The sequence below is a fragment of the Drosophila takahashii genome, chromosome 2R (assembly GCF_030179915.1).
Source record: "Drosophila takahashii strain IR98-3 E-12201 chromosome 2R, DtakHiC1v2, whole genome shotgun sequence".
In the NCBI taxonomy this organism is placed as follows: domain Eukaryota; kingdom Metazoa; phylum Arthropoda; class Insecta; order Diptera; family Drosophilidae; genus Drosophila; species Drosophila takahashii.
Window position 1 is genome coordinate 27,183,375 of NC_091679.1, and position 17,413 is coordinate 27,200,787.

General features: G+C 40.8%; 4 protein-coding genes and 1 non-coding gene across 5 annotated transcripts; 4 read left to right on the forward strand and 1 right to left on the reverse strand.

The window, feature by feature from the left end:
* The first annotated feature begins 1,928 nt into the window (after positions 1-1,928).
* On the forward strand, positions 1,929-4,112 carry LOC108059090 (probable cytochrome P450 28a5). Its single transcript, XM_017144139.3, has 6 exons — positions 1,929-2,298; positions 2,370-2,616; positions 2,685-2,789; positions 2,849-3,392; positions 3,462-3,728; positions 3,785-4,112. The coding sequence occupies exons 1-6, from the start codon at positions 2,111-2,113 to the stop codon at positions 3,949-3,951; spliced, it is 1,518 nt and encodes a 505-aa protein (XP_016999628.2). The 5' UTR covers positions 1,929-2,110; the 3' UTR covers positions 3,952-4,112.
* Positions 4,113-8,518: 4,406 nt separating this feature from the next.
* LOC108059213 (F-box only protein 39) lies at positions 8,519-11,851 on the forward strand. Its single transcript, XM_017144368.3, has 6 exons — positions 8,519-8,841; positions 8,918-9,057; positions 9,900-10,148; positions 10,204-10,548; positions 10,606-11,040; positions 11,450-11,851. Exons 1-6 carry the CDS (start codon positions 8,754-8,756, stop codon positions 11,726-11,728), a joined length of 1,536 nt encoding a protein of 511 aa, XP_016999857.1. The 5' UTR covers positions 8,519-8,753; the 3' UTR covers positions 11,729-11,851.
* TRNAG-GCC (transfer RNA glycine (anticodon GCC)) lies at positions 9,338-9,408 on the forward strand. The gene has a single exon. It is a non-coding gene; the product is annotated as a tRNA-Gly (tRNA).
* Positions 11,852-13,437: 1,586 nt separating the features above from the next.
* LOC108059201 (leucine-rich repeat-containing protein 28) lies at positions 13,438-16,130 on the forward strand. The gene is made up of 5 exons (XM_017144342.3): positions 13,438-14,204; positions 14,261-14,443; positions 14,515-14,662; positions 15,030-15,341; positions 15,794-16,130. The coding sequence occupies exons 1-5, from the start codon at positions 13,874-13,876 to the stop codon at positions 15,954-15,956; spliced, it is 1,137 nt and encodes a 378-aa protein (XP_016999831.1). The 5' UTR covers positions 13,438-13,873; the 3' UTR covers positions 15,957-16,130.
* On the reverse strand, positions 16,128-17,306 carry LOC108059207 (uncharacterized). Its single transcript, XM_017144355.3, has 4 exons — positions 16,957-17,306; positions 16,761-16,887; positions 16,336-16,703; positions 16,128-16,281 (listed from the first exon to the last, which is right to left on the reverse strand). The coding sequence occupies exons 1-4, from the start codon at positions 17,007-17,009 to the stop codon at positions 16,128-16,130; spliced, it is 702 nt and encodes a 233-aa protein (XP_016999844.3). The 5' UTR covers positions 17,010-17,306.
* Positions 17,307-17,413: the final 107 nt, after the last annotated feature.

A 17,413-nucleotide genomic window follows, 5' to 3' on the forward strand; every position in this document is an offset into this window, starting at 1 on the left:
GGAAAACAGCTATAAATAGCTAAAATTCGGAAAACCGTAACTTCTATACTACTAAAGCTACAGACTTGTGCTGCATCTTGTTTGAAAGGTATTTTTAAAAGCTATAAACGCCTTCTATATGCAATTTGTGTAAATGTAATAATTAAAAAGATATGAACAAAAGACAATTTTTTAAAACTTTTTTTTTAGCTTTTTTTTATTTTTCTCAAAAACGGCTCTAACGATTTTCTTGAAAACTTTAAACTGTATAGCCCTTGAGATTCCTTAAATTTTGGTATATAACACATTACTGTAAAAAGTCACGTTTAAAAGTTATTTTTATACGAAAATAGCCACTTTTGCCAGCTCGAACAACTAAAGCTTCCTGAGTATTGAATTTTGTGTGAGGGTATCCGAACTGTATTTTAGGGTCATGGAATCAGTAAATTTGCACTTAAGAGTTCCATATAGGAATCTTTTGTTCTACGACTTTTGGAAAAAGCCGCTACTTTAGCGGGAAAAAAGCTAAAAATGGCTAAATTTCGTTAGTTTGTAAGTTCTACACTACTAAAGGTACAGACATGTGCCATACCTCGTTTAAAAGGTATTTTGAAATACTTTTTAACTTAATTTGTTTAAATACAATGGCTTACAAATTATGATTGACCAATTTAAATTTAAATGTATATATTAGCTCCTATGAGAGCAAATGTAAACAAACAAAAACTTCTGATATCAAATAAAAACACCTCTTAACGAGGTAAAAAACTAGTGACGATCGCACCTTCAACATACAAAAGTTCTGATATCAACATTTGTGACGAAAAATTATTACACTCGTCATTAAATAGACTTTCTAATATTTTTTTATTCGGCACGCTGCAATAGAAAATGCCTGTGAAGGGAAAAAGGCTGGAATAGTCTGCTAGGGCGGGCCGAATGAGAAAAGATTAGAAAGTCTATTTAATGACGAGTGTAATAATTTTTCGTCACAAATGTTGATATCAGAACTTTTGTATGTTGAAGGTGCGATCGTCACTAGTTTTTTACCTCGTTAAGAGGTGTTTTTATTTGATTCTTAATATAACATTTAAATTAGATAACATATTAACTAGGTATTTAAAGAAATGGATCAACATTTCCGAATAATATTTGAATGACTATTAGTATTAAAAGCTTATTTTCATTTCACTTCACAACAAAATTATTTCACAACAAGTGAAATTTACTCAGAGTAATTCACAAAGTAATATCAAACAAGGAAATGGTTATTTCAATGCTAGTGTTCTACTGATCGAGCTATTTTAGCGATAAGTTGAATATAGATCTCCCAAACAAAGAAAGCTCGAACCATCCAAGTCCTTAAGAAATTCACAAACATTTTTTAAGAAACCGGATTTCAACGAGAATAAAGCTGTTAAAACCAGTCAATGTTCAACTTTCTAGCAGTATGTTTGCTGATTTTCACAATGTTGCCTTTTCTGTTTAAAGCTTTAAGCTTTATTTTTGTGAAATTAGTTAATGAATTTCATTTGGTTTTACCACATTTCAACAGCAAACATTTGAAGATTCGAAAAAAATCGCTCGTGTCGAATTGATAATATTTGATAACATTACTGATATCGAATGTATTTTACTGTTACAGAGCTTTATTGACCTCGCAACAGTATTTACAGGTTGCATCCCATTAAGTGAACCACTCACTTTAGACAAGCAAGTAAATCAGAGGTGGTAAAAGTAAGTAATAAACTAACTTAAAATATATTTAATATTATTTAAAAGGCTTTTTCGAGAATACAATTTTTACCGGAATAATCGTAAAAAGTGCTTAAAAGTCCATTCTTTGTATGTTTAAATATTTAGTAAATAATTATTCCAGTAAATTGAGATACATTTGAATAGTTTCTAAAACTTGTATCATACAAGTTGTATGACATCACAAATGTAAATAACAAAAAATTGTACAATTCTTGTAAGGGAAGTTCGACTGTAGATTTACTGCTTCAAATGAGAATTGTTTGTTTATTTATTTCATCTAATCGCTGAGTAGAGAGCTTTTATCGCTGACCTAGGGGAACAAACCCATCAGCATTTCGCCGAGCAAGCAGATCGCTTCCACGTGTGAGAGAAAATGATTGTGGTTACCTTGGCTTTGGGCCTTCTACTGGGCGGTCTGCTCTATGCGGCTATGACCTGGAACTTCAACTACTGGCGAAAGCGACGGGTGCCGGGTCCCAAGCCCCAACTCTTCACCGGCAACTATCCCAACCTGTATACGATGAAGAGGAATATGATCTACGACTTGAACGACATCTACAAGTGAGTAGAACCACACATTCCAGAATCAATTGGGTCTTATTTTCGGATTCTTTCGAATATTTTCCGTTTAGAAAGTACAAAAGCAAGTATGATGCGGTGGGCATCTTCAGCGGATGGGTTCCCCAACTACTGGTGATCAGTCCGGAGTTGGCACATCGAGTTTTTGTGACCAACTTTAAGAACTTCCATGACAACGAGCTATCCAGATTGACTGACGAAAAAACCGACTTTATCCTGTCCAATAATCCGTTTTCGCTCACCGGCGAAAAGTGGAAGCAAAGGCGGGCTGATATCACACCGGGTTTGACCAACGGTCGGGTAAGTTAAGCCATAAATCGATATCTGTCAGTAAATTACCATTGGATATATAATTTGTAAACGAATAGATAAAGTCCGTCTATCCAGTGACGAACAAGGTGTGCCAGCAAATGAGCGAGTGGGTGAAGAAGCAAATTCGTTTGGGTGCAGCCGATGGCATCAATGCCAAGGATGTAAGTAAAGATAAATATATTTGTAGAAGTCCTTAAATTACTTTAACTTTTCATTACAGTTGGGTCTCTGCTTCACTTCCGAAATGGTCACCGATTGCGTGTTGGGTCTAAGTGCCGATAGTTTTACTGACAAACCGACTCCGATTATGGCCAACATCAAGGACCTGTTCAACCCTCACTGGACCTTCATGATCCTCTTCGCCCTGGTCAACACCTTTCCCTCTCTGAGTCACCTGATAAAACTGCGCTTTGTACCGCATCATGTGGAACGATTCTTTATCGGATTGATGGGAACAGCGGTTCAGTCGCGAAAATCCCAACTGGCAACTGGGCACTTTAAGCGCACCGACTTCCTGGATTATCTGATGCAACTGGGGGAGAAGAGAAACCTGGATACTCGCCACCTGTTGGCCCACACAATGACCTTCCTTTTGGATGGCTTCGAAACTGTAGCGGGCGTTTTGTCGCACATGCTATTGCTACTGGGTCGCGATGAAGAGGTGCAACAGCGGCTGCGGGACGAGATCCAGGAACATCTACAAGATGGTATCATACCATACGACAAACTCAACGAGTTGCCCTATCTGGATGCCTGCCTACACGGTGAGAAAAAACAGATGATAAAACTTTATAAATGTTGTATAAACATTACCATTTAAATCCATCTTACAGAATCGATTCGTTTATTCCCTCCCGGCTTTATGACCTCTAAGCTCTGCACCGAATCCGTGGAGCTGCCCAACAAAGATGGTCCCGATTTCATCGTGGAAAAGGGTACTGTTGTTGTCATACCCCACTCCTGTCATATGATGGACGAGGAGTACTTTCCCAGTCCGCAGACTTACAATCCTGATCGCTTCATGGATCCCGATGCAGTGAAAAATCTTCGCGAGCGCGGTGTCTACATGGGATTTGGAGATGGTCCGCGTATTTGCTTAGGTAATTATAAATCTATGATGTCCAAGTAATATACTAATGGTTGTAACCTTCCAAAGGTATGCGCTTTGCCACCTCCCAAGTTAAGGCGGCCATCGTGGAGCTGATCAGCAAGTTCAATGTGAGGGTCAATCCAAAGACCCGTAAGGATAACTTGTACGACCCAACCTTGTTCTTGGCCAATCTAAATGGAGGCATTTGGTTGGATATGGAGGCCCGACAATAGTTACGTCGAGGTGCTTTATCACAACGCCATAATTCATTTAATTGGAAGTCATTTATTAGGGGTACATTATCTCTATGGGTGCCCTTATCTGATCAGCCCATGGTCGTTCCCCTAACCATTAATTGTAGATGTGCTTTTTAACGTGTTATTACTAAATATTTATTAAATGTGAGTATGGGCCATGAATTAAGCCAAATAAAATAACATTTTGTATTTCCAAAGATTAGCTTTAGATTAGATTTCTTAAGAACAATGATTCATATTTCCTTGCAAAGACTAAAACCTTTACAAGGATTCTACACATTTTGGTTGGTGAACATAAAACAATTTTTTGTAAGCCACAGTAAATTAATAAACGCGCCAGTCTTTGCATAATCCATAAATATAAAACTTTTCCAATTAATTCAAAGTGTTAAACTCACCAAAATATTCTTCGAATAGTATTAACATTTTGTTATTCCAAGGATAATTCTTTTAGCGATTTTCATCCTTACCTTTTTTGTCAACTTGCCACCGAACCAATGAATTTTTATGCAAATTGCAGTCGCCTTGCAACTGACAACGTCGGCACCAAGTGAAGGAAGCTGCCGACGCACTCCCAAAACTTTTTTCCCTTCCCACCCAAGAAAACACTTGAGGCATTGCCATAAATCTTTGAGCAGTTTGCGCCACCCCCCGAGTTTCAACTGGTGGGGTAGGATCGAGTGGGGTGGAAAAGTCTGGGGCTTGTTTACCTTGTTAACTCGGGGGAGTCGGGGGTCCTGCTGAAAAATACTCGAGGCAATCAGACGGAATTTGCATAATTTGACAATTGTTTTCAAATTGCAATAACAATTTTAGCTTAATTGTTTTGCACACGCCAGCGAATATATTCTTTCCAGCGGCACTGCCTTAATTCCCATTCATTTGATTAGTGGGCCAAAGTTGCTCCTCTACACATTTTGGGGCAACTGCCACAGGCAGAAACTTTTTCAATTCAATTGTTAAATAAATATTTTACAAATAATTGCAGGCAAAAAAAAGGAGGAAAATTTCAAAAAAGTTTCTATTTTATACGCCACTTTTTTAATGGCCACACAATTTGCTGCGTTTAGCAGTCGCCATTCCGAGGGCGGGGCGATTCCTTCCGATGAACCGCAGCTGCTGCACAATTAAAATGCATGACTATTGTCAAGGCAAATTGCTTGCTGTGACAATGGCAGAACAATTGAGCCAGGATGGGACGGAAGTCGAAAGGGCCATCGCCATCGCAGTGCTGGAAATTGCTGATGTGATTGAGCCCTATATGTTTATGCCAACTTTTTGGGCTTTAAGTTATCCACCCACCACAAAAACTTTGCATAAGCAGCAGCTGCGCTTTCGGATTTCATTGTCATTTTAGGCAGTTCGAACTGTCACAAAGTTTGCTGGAAAATGGACAAGAACGAACTTCCAAATAACCAGTGTGCAATCGGATCAAACAAATGTAACCTAGACAAAGAAGATATTAAAAAAACATTTAGAGTGGTTTGAAAAACTTTAAAATGTATTTCCATGATTTCCACGTAAATTGAATTTCCTCAGAAAGGCAATAAAAAAGATGATATTCATTTTAAAATAGTTAAAGGAACGCCGGATAAAGGTTTTTATTTAAATCTCTAAATAATAAGATAATAAATTAATTCAGTTTGAAGTCAGCTGTCAGATAATTATATTAATAGATTTTTAAAAAAGCCATCAAGGATAGTTTTCAAAATCAATTTCTTTACCAAACATCGGCTGTTCATGCCGGCGTGAACGTTTTTTTCGTTCTTTTTTTTCCACAAATTTTATTGCTCAGGGGAAAATTATTGCCATTTAAATATTTTTTAAATGTAGTACATTTTAATATAAATCAAAGAATAACGGGTTAATAAACTACCTTGTTAACTAAAAGGTAAAATTTCCTTTTCAACCTCAATAAATTGCAATCCTAAGTCCCCCCACCAATGGAAGTGCCCACCGAGTGGCCATTAAAATGCAATTCACAAATGCACAGTCAAGTAACACATCAGCCTTCTTAGGGCTGTCCCCCAAGTAGAAGTCAACAATTTACATAACCACACGGCAGAATGGGTCACAACGGGGTCAGTCAGCCAGTAGTTAAAATGCTACAAAATTATACATTAAATTCCGAAACTTGGCAACATCCGATGGCCAAACAATGGCCCCAAACAGCTGCCAGTGCGATGCACCTGAGCAAGGCCAGCCAAACAAAACGACCAGGCAAAACCAACAATAACAGGACTTGTTGGCTGGCTCCTGCCGGCTACGGCTTGGTTAGCCAAGCCAACCAGTCACTTCCTGTTTTCCAGTTTAAGCCGCCGCCGACCCACCGGCACGCACAGAGCAATATCCATATGCATATTTCGACCGGCGAACCCGACCCATAATTTTCACAAGTGCGTGCTAGAGGTGCGAAAGCGATGAAGGATTTAAAAAATAAGGTAAAAGATTAAGAATCTACATTTATTAAAAAAAGTTAAAGCGAAAAAGGGAAAAATATACAAACACTTTCCGTTTGTTTTATTAGGTTCAAAATATGTTTCCAGAACAGTTTAGAAAATATTGTATTTAAAAAAATAAAAAAAGGTTTAATAAGAGAAAATATTGTATACTAAATTTCAAAATATTCAAATTAATTTCATTTCATTTTTAAATAAAATAAAATAATTTTAAATAAAAGATATATTTATAAACAAGTTGTAACATATTTAATACTCAAGGAAATATTTTAATTTATTTTTCAAATATTCTAATATAGATTTCAATAGCTACAACCCATTATTTTAATTTTTAAATTATAAGTTTGTTTGAATGACATATTTATAAACCATTTGTTAAATATTAATTACAGCTAAATATTTACTTTTATTCTCCCAAAGTTTTATGTAATTCACGTACCCATCTCGAACCGCTGTTCGCTTTTAATGGAGCTTGCACACATTTTCACAGCCCTGGAAAACGCTACACTATATGATGGCCGGCTGCCCGGCAGACACAAATAAGGTTTTTGGGTTAAACTGCAAGTTTTTGTTGACATTTAAATTTGCATGGCAACATTTTGGTTGCAGGCCTGGCCTGTCATATTTGATGTTTTCCCAACCGAAGGCAAAGCGGAAGGGCGCTTTCCAACTGTCAAGCGGCTGGCTGTGTGCATATGTGTTTGGGTTTGGGTTGGTGCTCGGGTTTTGGCGACTGGCGACCGGCGAGTGTGTTTTAACTGGTTTTAAAATTGTTTTAATTAAGCCCGTATTGCTGCGCATTGTTGCAGATCCCACCAGCTCTGAGTTCCCCCCACTCAGCCGGGCTCATTCAATATTCAGCATATTTTTAAGTGCTTGGGCGCGGAAAAATTCCGTGATCCTAAAAGTATGCAACGCAAAAAGGAAATTGCAATACGGAAAAGTTGCCGCTGTTGTTGTTTGGTTCTTCGTGCTAAATAAAAAAGAAAAGCGAAGGGCTAAAAAGGATCCAGGAAAATGGCCAAATGCCTTTCTGCATTCTCCTTGGCGGAGGGCCCATCAACATAAACAGCTGTTTCCGCTAAGTGTACCTGGACACTCGAGCAACCTGGCCATATTACGTATACGTAAGCGGTGATAGTATGTGTGTGAAAAAATGACAATGCACAAGTGGACAGCGGAAAATCGGAAAAGCGGGATAACAGCTGGCTCAGTTTGTGGTGCCGTCAAGGAAACGACGATGGCATCGTTTGGTGGCCTGATGGAATTTTCTTCCGGCTTTTGCAAAGGCAAAGTGGGGTCAAGTATCAAAAGCGAGGAACAAGATAACTGCAGGATTTCTAAGTAGCTTAGAGCACATTTGGCTCAAATAATGTTGTACTTATCGAATACGAGGAATAAATTAGAGGCTTTAGAATATTGCTTAGAAAAATCACTTTACTTGTCTAAATTAAAATAATGGGAAATATTACAAATATACTTAAAATGTTTTACATAACCAAAGAGTACCATTGACTTTATTTGACTAATTTTATAATTGATTTTTTCTAAATGATAATGTAAATATTTCTTAGTTAAAATATTAAAGTGCAGTGTAAAAAAAATCATTACAATATTTATATTTCTTTCTGTGCATCAAAACGCCTGGAGTATAGGTGCACATGCTACGAAATGCAGATCGATCAGATCCCCACAAGACCAAACAGCTCAAGTGTTTATTTATAATTTACACCTCAATAGCCAGCGGTGGGATCAACAAGTTGCCCCAGTTCCGTGCCACGGAACGGAGGCCCTAAGACCTTGCCCAAAGTGCCGGTGTCTAATTTTAAAATCGGGGAATGAAAACAACAGAGAATCGGAATCACAACAGTTGCCATATCTCGAGCACAGTTCCACGCATCAACAAAAATCAAGAAAGAAAAAATAATAACAAAAATAAATCGGAAGCTCTGTGCGCAGAGCAGGCAAAAACGCAGGTCTTTGGCAATTGTGAGGAGACGAGAACCTAACAATTTCGAACACGAGAAACTGAAAACAGTTTTTCAGTTTTCGAAAATAGCCAACAGAGCGATTTGAATATGTGAAAGAATCACAATCTATTCGGGAGACAGTCGCTGGCCAAACGCGACGCAACTGCGAGTGCAGCGGACAGTCGGTCGGTCCAACTATATAAAAATAAACCGAAAGCAAGAAGAAGCCGTCAGCGCAGGCTGTGCCAAAAAAAATTTCAAAATTAGAGTACATATAGTTCTGTGCGGTCGTTTGCGTTGTAAATAATTTGAAAGTCAGTAAAATAACAATAACAATACCCCCGGAGACATGAGTGCAACGAGCGTGGGGCGAAAGGGCAGTGGCCAACTGGAGGTTATGCAAAAGGCTGGTTGGAAGATCGATGGAGACGAGAAGGGTAGGCCAAAGACTCCTATGGGTCATGTATGACAACTCAGTGAAATAATCTGATTTTCATTTCATAAAACATTTAGCATGCTACATAGATGTTGACGAGGATGACGACCAGGACCCGGAAAACATGATCGAGTCAAATTGGCGTTACTTACCTGACCTGGTACTAGAGCAAATATTTACGTACCTTAGCCCCAAAGAGCGCTACTACGCCGGACTGGTGCGTATATTGAAATAACACAACAACTGTTTAAAAATATTTTATAATACAGTTAATAGGATTTACAAAATACCTTAAAAAACATTTTCGGTAATATTTCGCCATCAAATTTCGTACTTTGTTCATTATAAATCGATATATTTTTAACTACTTAATATCTTTCTTGATACGAATTTATTAATTTTTAAGTCAGCTCCACAATAGTTATATTTATAGAATTAAGATTTTAGAATGACCAGAACAGGAACTGGAGACTTTTTGGAACCCACCCTTTCACCAAGCATCGGTGGTTCAGTGGTAGAATGCTCGCCTGCCACGCGGGCGGCCCGGGTTCGATTCCCGGCCGATGCATAACACTTTTTTTTTTATAACGGCCAACTTTTTTTTTTTTATTTGAAAGAAAATTGGTGAACTTGTCGCTATCATCGGTTTTACCCAAAAGCTCTTTATTGATTTTATTTTAGGGTCGAATATTTACATAATACCGAAAAACCGAAAATTCGGAATGTTTACATTACAATGGCTCATTGGAGCTGACCTTCAATAAAACCATCAAATTAGTTCATATGGCAATGTTTCCAGTCTTTTGATCTAAATAGCAGCTGTGTGCTATCTTCAGAGATATAAGTTGGCCTCCACTATAACAGCGAATTGTAATATAGGGTAGTATATTAATAATACTAACGATTAGCGGGAAAAACGTCTTCGTCGTTGTTTTTAAATATTAGTCTAATATCAGGAAGTTGTCAGATGACGATAGCAGAATCTAATCTTAGTAAAAAGATAAAGAACAATCGTTTACTCGGTGGAAGCTAAAGAACGCGACTTTATGATCTTTGCAGGTTTGCCGCCAGTGGTATAGAGCCTTCTATTTGCCAACTGTTTGGAACAACTTCTTGGTGGATGATCGAACTCTCACGAAACCGAAGTTCAATTACTACTCCGGCTGGCAATTTTGCCTGGATCACATGCGAACACAGTTCTGCCTGTCGAAGATCGGCAAATATATGCGAGGTATCGAGTTTCGTCCGTGGCACAGTTTCAATAACATCTTTCAGTTTATGACCATGCTGTCATGGAACATCGACAAGGTATACCAATATTGTTTTAACGGAGAATAAGAAATATAATGGTCTACTGATTCAGGGTAGAGAGGAGAATCCTGGTACAGAGTTCGTTGGCATAGGTCGCCGGATTCGAACACTGGTCTATCACTTCCCATGCAATATGTCGCAGCCCAACGATCCAGAGGGCATCAAGCTTTTCGGCACTGGTGGTCAGCTGCTGAGGGTCCTGAAGGAGTTGCTCCTGCGACTGACGGACCTTCACACCCTCAAACTGGTGGACTTTGTACTGGAGCGATACGAGGCGAATCATCTGCTGGACGAGGTCGTCTGCAGTTGCTGCACCAAGATGAGGGTCCTGAATCTGGTGAATGTGACCACTATGCACTGCCCCATCATGCATGTGGGTCTGTTTCTCAATCTACAGGTGAAAACGATTTAAATTCCTTTCTTATCCGATTGGTGAATAAACGTTTTGATTTAGGTGCTCACCATATCGCCGCAGAACATAGATGACGACGTTTTGTCCCTTCTGGCGGACACCAAGCTGCGACACCTGCACTTGCTGCAGAACTGCTACACGCCAAACCACCTGACAATCAGTGCCTGCGGCGTGAAGGCCTGGCGGAATGTAAAGAAGACCAATCCGCGCCTGCGTGTCCACCTGCGGATGGAAAATCTGGCGGACGGAGAGGTGGTGTTGCAGCCGGAGGCGCCTGTCCACAGCATCACGTACTGTGCTCCGCAGACGCGGATTCGGGCCGAGCTGCTCGTCCGCATGGTGGACCACTACCGGAACACCCTGGCCGTCTATGGCCACGAGCTCCTGCCGCGCTTCTCCAGCCCCAAGCCATTTCACAGCCGCATCGACAGCTTGATGTTGCTCATGTGCCGCCAGTGCTTCAATGTGGACACTCTGGTGAGTCCTTTCTGTATATAGTCGATGGTAATTCAGTGGGTACCTTTACTTTTTCACTTGAGTGGAAGGGATTTATCGAGCAAACCCCTAACACGTGGATCCGGGCATGATGAAACCTTTCTTTAAAAGAACTTTTCGAAAAATGTTATGAAAAACACAAATATTTCGCCTAATGAGCAAAGTAAAGATATTTGCTTCAGGATGAATATGTCATATAGTTAAATCGTTATAAATTGGTTTTTCGATTTTCTTAAAAAACTAATGAGTATTGACATCGAATTTTGAAATCTGAATTTAAGTTCACACTGTTTTCCAATTAATAACCTATTTTATTTACAAATCTAGCAATTTGATAACTAATTTTGGGGTATTTCTTGATTACTTAACACCTCATTACCTTATTCTGCAGATCATCCGCGAGAAAGTCTCCACATCGACGCTTCTGCTCATTGCCCGAACAGCCAAGAATCTACAGCATCTCTATGTCAGGCGATTTGCTGTAATTCTGCGATGCGACTGGCCAAGACATCCGGAATGGAGCGACGAATTTACCACCTGGCTGAAGCGAAATTCCCGATCCTACGAGGCCGTCGAGCGAGAGATCTCAGAGATCCTGGGCTACAAGTGGCGCCTGCTCAGCGATCGAGACTTTAAGCAGCTGACTGTGAATGTGAAATCCGGGGCCTAGAGGTCAAGGACTCAACAAATTCTGTATCCCCCTTTAAGACTTGTGATAAACGGTGTAGAGCTTTAATAAATAACCCAAATATCGAAAACAATAAACGACTTGCAAAGTGGCAATTTAAATTTACTTAATGTTTGTTTCTGTTTGTCCACCTTGTTGGGATATCCCAAAAAATGCATATGCCCAAATGATTTAAAAGCCAATGCATTCGAGGCAGCTGCATCAGTTTGTTGAAGAGCCCTGCCATGAAAGCTGTGATCGCTGTACTCCTTGGACTTCTGTTCTTGATTGCATCTGCATGTGCAGCACCTCATCATGGAGGCGATCCACATTACGATCCCCACCACGATCCTCACTACGATCATCATTACTATCGTCATCACGATCCTCACTACGATCCGCACCACCATGAGCATCATCATTACTAAAAAGGAATGAATTTTGAAGTATTTTTATTCTCTGAGAAATTACTTAAACTCACAATAACTGGGATAAGGATTTAATAGTCCCCTTTTCATGTCAAATGAATCGCTTGAGTTAAAAAATTTTAAATTACCTTATTATCCAAGGCTCGTGTGCAAATAAAGAAAAATATCGTGAACTTTTGGTAATTTGCATGGGAGGGGGAAATACAACTCTTCGATCAATTCGCACCTTTCGGCAGGTGAAATTCAATTCATTTTGTTTGTCCACGCTGTGATTGAAATTCCCAAAAGCGTAACATCATCATGCTTAAAAGCCAACAGCATCTCCACAGATTTGTCAGTCAGTCGTGAAGTCTTGCCAGAAACATGAAAGCTGTAATCGCTCTACTTGGACTTGTGTTCTGCATTGCCGGAGTAATGAGTACACCTGTCGTAGTTGGACTGCCTCTTCCACTGCCAATTGGCGTGGGATTCGGAATACCTCCTCCACCACCTCCACCTCCACCTCCGTCCTATGGCTACTACGGGTACCCTCATCACCACCACCATCATCATCCCCACGGATATGGATACGACTACGGCTATGACAACTATGGATATTAAGGATTATAAGCGTTGGAGTTTCGCATATTTTAGAATTTAAAGGACTATGGCGACTGCCTGTCTAACCCGTGGAATAAGATATAAAAAAATTTTTATTATAAAATTTATAAAACACGAAATTTGTTCTGTAAAAAAAAGTTAAGCATAAATGTAAATTTATTTATTCCTTCAAAAGGCTGTAATGAATTTTATTGATTGTGTAAAAGTAGTCAAGAAAATATGAAATCATTTTTTCCCAAATAAGCTAGAAATTAGAAATGGCAACTCGGGAAGTTGTTGAGCATCGGAAACAAGAAAATAAGGTTCTCAAGATAATGTAAATTATTACACAGGTATTCTACATTCCTTTGGCTTTTCCAAATATTTTCCCCGAAAGCTAAGCTTGATTTCCCAACTATTTGTGCTTTTCACTGACCAATTTATGGATACTTTCCATAACCCCTTTCTTCTACCTCAAAGCTCCTGGCAGTGCTGGAGCTTCGGAAGCTTGCACTTTGCACTTGGCTTGCAGCAACGACCTTGAATGCAGCGCAGACCACGGGAACATCCACCCACTGGGGGGAGGGAATCAATGCAGTGGGAAAATTCAATGTCAGTGCCAAAGCTCGGAAGGCATTTAACCGCCACCAAAAAAAAACAAAAATGGTATACTTTCGGGCACTCAATCACATTACGTATACGTCAGTGGTCAGTGAAAGGCGCGATGATTGGTGTTGATTCGTTATTGAAACAATAAATATGTAAGAAAGAAAATAAAATTCAGGGGAGACGATTTTTCGGCACTCGCGAGAAATTGCGACAGGCCAGTGAGACAAATTTAGCCAAGACCAACGAAATTCTGAACCGAATCGCAGGAGACTCTCGATTCTCGGCGGAGAGCAAACTGTTGCTGCTGATTCTGGTGGTGCTGCCACTGGGCCTGAGCCACTCGGTGGCTGTGGTGGCGCTGGTGGCGGTGGCAGTTTTTGTTTGGCGGGTGGCGGTGCCAAATGATGATCATGACCGCGTAGAGACGCAGATAAATATAATTGAAACACCAGCAAACTATAAGCAAGTAAAACCCGAAGACGCCACCATAGTGCGGGCATTGTGTAACTGCAACCATATCGGCATCGTCAACATGAACAAAACGATTCTGCACTGGAGCTACCTGAACTTCAAGGATGTGCCGATGGATCTCTTCCTCTACGAGGATCTCGAGGAGGTCTACCTCAAGGAGAACTTCATATCGGTGATCCCCAAGTGGCTGCTGAACATCACGACCCTCAAGTTCATCCATCTGGCGGGCAACAATCTCAGCGAACTGCCCACCGATATCTATATGCTGGAGAACCTTGAGTTTCTGGACGTTTCCAACAATGAGCTCACGGAGCTGCCCCCCACCCTAGGTCTCCTCCTGTGTCTCCAGCAGCTGAATGTGTCGGGCAATCAGCTCACCGAACTTCCAGTGGGTGAGTAGTAGTGGTCCTTATCGCGGGGTTTCGTATCCTTTCATTCCGGTCTTCAGAACTGAGCAGCTTGCGCAATCTGGAGCACCTGAACATCGCCAAGAATCAATTTCGCCGACTGCCCATACAGCTGAGCGAGTGCGTCCGCCTGAACGAGCTGAATGTGAGCGACAACGAGGCACTGCTCCACATCCCCGAGCGCATCGCCAACCTGCCCATGCTGCAGTCCCTCCTCGCCGATCGTGAGTAAACCGAGGGATCGGTATCCGGATTGTGTCCGCTAGTGAGCATCATTGATTTCTCTCGTTGGCAGGCTGTTCTCTCGTCTACCTCCCAGCCGCCCTCTCCAAGTTCATGAACCATGTGCGCATCTTTCACAACACAGCCATCAACTACATACCCATGGTCTACGAGAGGTTCTACCAAAATTTCTACGACAACCGACAGAGATGCACCCCCATGTAAGGGCAATACAATGTAAAGCATTGATTGATGTATTTGGCAATTCATTGCCTTCCCCTTTGATAATAACTAAACTTAATTTGGGATACCTTCAGCTAGAAAACTAAATCGAAATGTTTGTCAACAAAGAGCATTACCCTATTCTTGGCGGGATGCCTTCACGCATGTCTATTATATATTTAGCGATCATTTTTTTTTTATTTATTGTAAGAGGGTTCTTTAGGAATCTCTTTCAACCAAAAACGATCAAAACTTTTAAGCTGCAATTAGAGTAATTGTAATAGTCTTATTAGATATTCTTCCTATAAGAGAAGTGCGGTAAATGGAACCAAACCTCAAACTAATATCTCTTTCCCTTTTATTCAGTGCCGTTAATCGCAAGGGTCTGTTTTGGGTGCGCGAGCTGGAGACCAACTCCAGATTGGTACTTCCGGTGGGCACCCGCACAGTATTTCCGGTTCCCTCGGTGGAGAACAGGGTCACACTCTACGACGACTGTCTGCACGCCCTGCAGTCGTTGAATCGCTCCTTGCCCGTCTACGAGAACGCCGCCCTGCACCACCTACTCCCGGAACCGTACATCAGTTCCCACATCAACAACGGAGCCATCGCCCGCTGCACGAATTCCACCTGTTCCAGATGCCTGTACACCTCGTACTACTTCATGGTCGTGAAGAGGTGGGTCTAAGTTACGCTTATGTTTGCTTGGCGTTAGTCATGTGGCTATTGTTTTGATAAGGCCGAAACCGGTTCGCTTTCTAATTGGGGCAGATGGACCTATCACAACCGCAAGAAGTACAGTGAAGGCTGACTAAGTCAGATCTTGATATTCCTTAACTGTATTAATATTATTTAAAATTCAAATGATTTAAATTTAGAAAAATTATCTTGTTAAGTGCTTTCGTAGACATAACATTTCATTTAAAAATTGAGAAAATCCATTTTAAACTTTACAAAAAAATCACCAATTAATATGAATCGTCATTGTTTAACTCTAACTCTAACTATAAATTTAACATGCGGACGAGAAAGCTGGCCTTAAATTACTAGTTTTTCATTACCAACAGGGCTTAAAGCTGCTTTATAAAAATATTCATATTGACGAGCTGCGATTCACTTTTTTTTTATAGGCGTGGCAGCACTTCCAAGCAGCTCTTCACCTGCAATTTCTGCACCAACCGATGCGCCCTTCTCTGGCTGACGAGCAATGACAAAAAGTACTACCAATTGACTTGGCGAGTGTCGGATGATGATGACGACGATGATGAAGAACACGTGTCCGATGGCAAGTAGAGCCAATGGAGTTCGACCGACCTCGTTGTATATAGTCATACATACATATATAATTATTTAATTATTATATTTAATTACCATTAATTAGTTTTGTACATGTCATGTTAATGCTATTGAACTACTGGCAACCGGCGCCATTTGTCCAAAGAGAAAGCTCCCGATAATCTAGGCTCAAAAGAAGCTCTGTGTGGCTCCCCGGGAGTAGAGGTGTACGTAGTCGTCCAAAACGCAGTGATGGGCCTCCGGAAAGGCTCTTCGACAATCGACGCCATGTCGACCCATCCTGTAGGCATCGAAATACCGACCGTCCAGCGTTCGATGAGGTCTATAGAATTAACAGAGTTATCTCAAGCTTGCGTTTAAGTGAAAAACAGCTTACCTTAACAGTCTGTGTAGTAGTTGTGCATACAGTCCACTGTGCTCATCCACCTGACCGTTCTCGCAGATCAATCGCTTCAGGCAGGCACTTCCATTCTGACCCAATTGATTCATATAGCCCTCGGCGAACTTGAATAGCAAAAGCTGGGGCTCATCCACCAACAGACGAGCAGGCACCGATGGAGAATCAGGATCTGACTGGGTTTGGGTCACAGGTCCCTTGAGATTTCGGGATCCATCCCAGAGTTTCCACCAGTAGATCGGAGTTTGCGGCTCATTGAACTGGTAGTGGAAGTTCATCAGCCAGACCAACTGACGCCAGGCCTTTTTCTCCATAAACGGAACCGGAAATGCACAGCCGGATACAAACTTTAAAGATACAAATTAATGTCTATCACTATATTCAATAAATATTTGATGTCTAACCTTAATGACACCGCCGTTCTGATAGATTAAGAAACGCTTTTGTCGCCTGTGATGACGCCAAGCTGTGAGATTGGCCTCCAGAGCATCCGCAGCCTCCAGGGTCAAAAGGAAGAGTATAATCTTGGCTCTAAGTTGGGGGAGGGATCACTGATCAGTGGAAATTCAACAGAAGTCACTTCACGGGCTATTAACTCACAACAGGTTCATTTTGCCGCTTCTTGTGCTGTCGTCTCGAGCTCCCAACAGCATTTACCGCCTCGATTCTTACAGCTCCACTGCTTTGGCATCGTTTTACGATAGTTTGTAAGCCCAGGGAGGGATGGGTGGTATATGTACACGGTGTCAGAGAGAGGTGAGAAAAAGCACGTGCTTCGGTGGGTTTCCTACTTTTGCCTGCCAGACTAATTAGCAAACACAGCGTCTGCGCCACCAGCCCACCGTCATTGGACCGCGGCACCAATTCAATCATCGATTGAAATATTTTCAGGTTCAACGACGTAGACCTATAGGTGACACTGTCACTTGAAGGATAGATCCGCACAGAAGATAAGTAATACATATTACGAATACATAATATACATATTAATTTGTTTAGAACTTATTCAGATCCGGAAAATCTATTAGTATTTTCTGTTACATTGGCAAATACATTA